The sequence below is a fragment of the Neophocaena asiaeorientalis genome, unplaced genomic scaffold (genome assembly GCF_003031525.2).
Source record: "Neophocaena asiaeorientalis asiaeorientalis breed wild unplaced genomic scaffold, Neophocaena_asiaeorientalis_V1.1 scaffold77, whole genome shotgun sequence".
In the NCBI taxonomy this organism is placed as follows: Eukaryota; Metazoa; Chordata; class Mammalia; order Artiodactyla; family Phocoenidae; genus Neophocaena; species Neophocaena asiaeorientalis.
Window position 1 is genome coordinate 920,450 of NW_020174645.1, and position 4,178 is coordinate 924,627.

The window sequence follows — 4,178 nt, forward strand, 5'->3', positions numbered from 1 at the left end:
CTGGTGAGGAGAATAAACTCCAAGGTTGGTAGATGGCTTCCCGGGTCTATTCATGGAGACCATTTGTTTAACAATAGAAAGAGTCAATGAGCCCTTTGGGCACTTTTGAAGGATCCTTCCCCCCTCTCCACCCACCCTTCCGCAAATCAGTCCAAACGTGTGTCACATTGGCTTGGTTTCCATTAAAAAGCCACGAACTGTAAAACTAAAGGGGTTCTGAGGGCTGGGCCTCTTAGTTCTTTTGTTAGGAGATTTCTTTTGTTGTCTTTATGTACAGCAAAATACTTGTTTCTCTTTTGATTTTCACGTAAAGAGAAAAAAAAATGTATTGAACATCGTTGGCATTGACCAATATTAGGTCTGGTGGAAGTTTCTATGTCGGAGAAAGACCATTTGTGGAGGTTGGAGTCTCTTTTAAGTGACTCCAAATCCACTGGAGGGTGCTGAGTTGTCAGGCTTTCTCTTTCTTCCTGTTGGCACAGAGGTTGCTGTCTACACGCAGCCTTCTGAGGGTGGCCCTGGGCTCCCCTGCCGGACAGTGACTCTCTCTCTTTCTCCCTTTTTGAAACTCAGCAGAGGCTCTTTAATTTGCAAAGAAGTTATCTCTTCTCTGATTTGTAAATGGATAGCAAAGCCAACTCAAACACACAGATGTATATTTATGGAAGGTTCTAAACAAAAGTTTTCTTCTGGGGGCCTGAATCAACTATGTTACCACAAATTAGTTACACAAGAGGCTACTTAACTGGGAGGGTTCTCCTTCACTGAAAACAAAAACAAAACAAAACCCTTTAAGTACATTTTGACTTTCAGTGTTATCACAGCATCCTGAATTTCAGGGTAAAAGCTTTTTATTTTTTTCCTTTTACTTTTATTTAAAAAAAAAAAAAAGAAAAAACAAAACAAAACAAGCAACCAACCAACCAACGGAGAAAAGCACCATGTTTTGGCTCTGACTCTGCCACTGTATCCTCCCTGGGAAAGTTTTCCGCTCCGGCCTTCCCTCCAAGTGCCATTCACACGCAGGTGGGAGGCTGGGCAGGGATTTCATATTTCCCGAGATGGGTTTTTGGGGGATGCTGGGCTTTTTTGTAAATTCCACTGCTGGTGATCACGCTGGCCGGTTTTCTTCGGCTCTTTTTCTTGAACCTGCGGCTGCAAACGTTCTGCCAGGACTGCAGCGTCTTGGATGTCCAGACCCACATGCCACTGGTGATGCCCACCACCAACAGCATGAAAATCTTCACCATGAAGATCTCCACGGCGGGGATGGAGGCGGCCATCAGGCAGTCCAGGTTTTTAGTCTGGTTGTTCATTTTGCACTTGTGCTCCGTGGCCAGGATTTTCCAGTACTCCACGTTGAGGCGTTCGTAAAAGTAACAGGCAATCACACAGGTGGCCGGCACCGTGTAGAGCACGGAGAAGACCCCTATCCTCACCATGAGCTTTTCCAGTTTGTCCGTGTTCTCCCCACCCGTTTTCATCACCCTCCGGATGTGGAAAAGGGCCACGAAGCCCGAGAGGATAAAGGAAGTGCCGATGATGAGGTAACAGGCCAGCGGGATGAGGACGAAGCCGGTGAGGGCGTTGACGTCCATGCTCCCCACGTAGCAGACGCCGGTCAGCTCGTCCCCCGCGACCCTGCGCATCACCAGGATTAGGATGGTCTTCACGGCCGGGATGGCCCAGGCGGCCAGGTGGAAGTAGCTGCTGTTGGCCTCGATGGCCTCGTGGCCCCACTTCTTGCCCGCAGCCAGAAACCAGGTGAGCGTGAGAATCACCCACCACAGGGAACTGGCCATGCCGAAGTAGTAGAGAACCAGGAAGACCAGGGTGCAGCCCGTGCTCTCAAGCCCCTCCTGGATGACGTACAGCTGCCCGCTGTCCCGGTCGCAGGCGACGCTCTCGGCGCCCGCGAAGAGGCGGATGATGTAGCCCACCGAGTAGACGCAGTAGCACATGGAGAGGAAGATGATGGGGCGCTCGGGGTACCTGAAGCGCGCCGGGTCGATGAGGAAGGTGAGCACGGTGAAGGCGCTGGAGAAGAAGCAGAGCACGGACCAGACGGCCAGCCAGACCACGGCGAAGTGCTTGTCGTCGCGGCTCCAGTAGACGTCCACGCCCGGCGTGCAGAGCGGCGCGCACGACGCGCTCTTCTCCACGTGGCGGAACTTGCCCGGGTTGTCGCAGCCGGCGCGCCCGGGCCCCCCGTCCTTCAGCTGGTTCTCCTGCGCGCTGTGCGGCCGCTGCGGCCGGAAGAGCGGCGGGAACATGCCCGAGCCCCGCGCGGGCTCGTCCGAGCCGTTGTTGGGCGCCTCCATGCACAGGTAATTGGGGTCGTTCTTGTTGGGGAGTTTGCTGCAGTCCAGCGAGTCGGGCCACTTGAAGTTGAACTGCTCCATGATCGGGGAGCACTTGAACCGGGCCTGCTCGCACATGACCCGGCAGGCGGGGATGGGGGTGGAGACTTGCTCGGTGCACATGGGCGCGTACAGGGAGCACAGGAAGAAGCGGAGGTGGCCGTGGCAGCCGTACTCCACCAGCGGCGCGAACTCGTGCAGCTGGATGGCGGCCTCGCGCTGGTTCTCGTGGCCCATCAGGTTGGGCATGCGGGTCATGTTGTAGCCAATGTCCTTGCACATCGGGATCTCGATGGGCTGGCACTTGCCGTCGCCCGGACGCTCCATGTCCATGGAGCTGATGGCGGCGCACGAGCCCATCCCCTGAAGGACCAGCCACAGGCGGGGGCCCGGGCGCTGCATGGTGGCGTCGGAGGTGTCCCCGCGGGGAGGTCGGCCGCCCTCAGAGCCTCCGCTCCGGGGCTCGGGCTGCCGGCTCCGGCTCCTCGTCCCCGCTCGGGCCCCCGCCCCTGCCCGCCCAGCTCAGCCCCAGCAAAAAGCTGCGCCCCCTTTCCCGGGGAGCCCCCGGCCTCGTCCCCCGCAGCCCAAGGACGCCGGGGTGACTGGGAGTTCGGAGCCTGGCCGGAGGAGGGGCGGGCTGGTCCGCGGCCGAGGCTGGAGGCGCGTCGCCCCTGGTTTTTATGGTGGGTCCCGGGCGGAGGGCGCTTTCAAAGCGAGGTGGGATTTGCGTTTTATGGCCTCGGCCATAAAGTGGCCCCTTAGCTTGTAAACCTGCTCGCATCTTCCCGAGGCTGCGGAGTTACCAGGCCTGCGTCGGGTCTCCGGCTCCGGGGAGGGGTCTCTTTGAAATTTCAAAGAGTAGAGCTAAGGGCCGGGGGGGGAAGGGCTCTGGGAATCCAGATTTTAGGGCCGCTCCTCCGCGGTCTCCGCGGAGAAGGCGGGGAGGGGAGGGGAAGGGGTGGGCAGCTTCCTGGGGCTCTCCAGGTCCCAACCCCCGCCTCGGGCCGTGGGGGGCTTGGCGTGTAGCAGAGGGACCCCTGCCCCCGACGGAGCCGCGGAGTTGAGGGGCCTCGCGCCAGGCAGGGCTGCTGATTTCTTCTAGGCGGCTGGGTTTATTTATTATAGGAAGTCATTCGCTCGTCGGGTATTTATATTATTTGGCCAGTGATTTGCCCGACTGCTCCCTACTGGGCTGCAGACCCGCGGGATGCTGCGGCGTTGGGGGTGGGAGGTGGGCGGGCGCTGAGGCAGCTCGCTCCGAGGGTCCCCAACTCCCAGGGCAAGGGGAGGCGCCCGTGCCTCTCAGTTCTCTTAAAAGGTGCGGAGGGAGCGCCCTGGCCCAGTGCCCTTAGATCACCCCCCTCGGATGGGGGGCGCCAACTGGGGACGAAGTCACTTCGGCCACGCACGCCCACGCCCCACCTCCAGACAACTTGCCAGTCGCGTCACCTGGCTGCCCGTATTAACCCTTCAGTAAACAGGATCCCTAGGGGGTGGCCGGGCCTCTCTCCTCTTAGCTGCTCTCGAGATCAAGATCTCTTAAAAGTTTTTCGGAAACTCCCAGGATCACGCATAGCGGGGGCAGTTGGAGGACTTTCCCGGGTGGGAGGAGAGGTCAGAGGAGCGGGCCCTGCGGACCGGGGCCTCCTTTGTCCTCCTGCCTTTCTGGGGTTAGCCCTCTGCAGGGGTGTACCGTGTGTCCAGACATCCCTGAGAGTCGGTGCGGGGGTCCCCGGTCTTGCCGCCCCCCGTCCCCCCCCCCGGGGGCTTTGCGGGAGCGGCGGGCGCTGCGGGTCCCCGGCTATTTCTAGGAAGCGC

At 59.1% G+C, this 4,178-nt stretch overlaps 1 protein-coding gene across 1 annotated transcript; it reads right to left on the reverse strand.

Moving 5' to 3' along the window:
* Positions 1 to 833: 833 nt before the first annotated feature.
* FZD10 (frizzled class receptor 10) lies at positions 834 to 2,803 on the reverse strand. Its single transcript, XM_024758631.1, has one exon. The coding sequence runs from the start codon at positions 2,760 to 2,762 to the stop codon at positions 1,017 to 1,019; it is 1,746 nt and encodes a 581-aa protein (XP_024614399.1). The 5' UTR covers positions 2,763 to 2,803; the 3' UTR covers positions 834 to 1,016.
* Positions 2,804 to 4,178: the final 1,375 nt, after the last annotated feature.

Coding starts and splice junctions, on each gene's coding strand:
- FZD10 (XM_024758631.1), bottom strand. CDS start 2,762: ATGCAGCGCCCGGGCCCCCGCCTGTGGCTGGTCCTTCAGGGGATGGGC.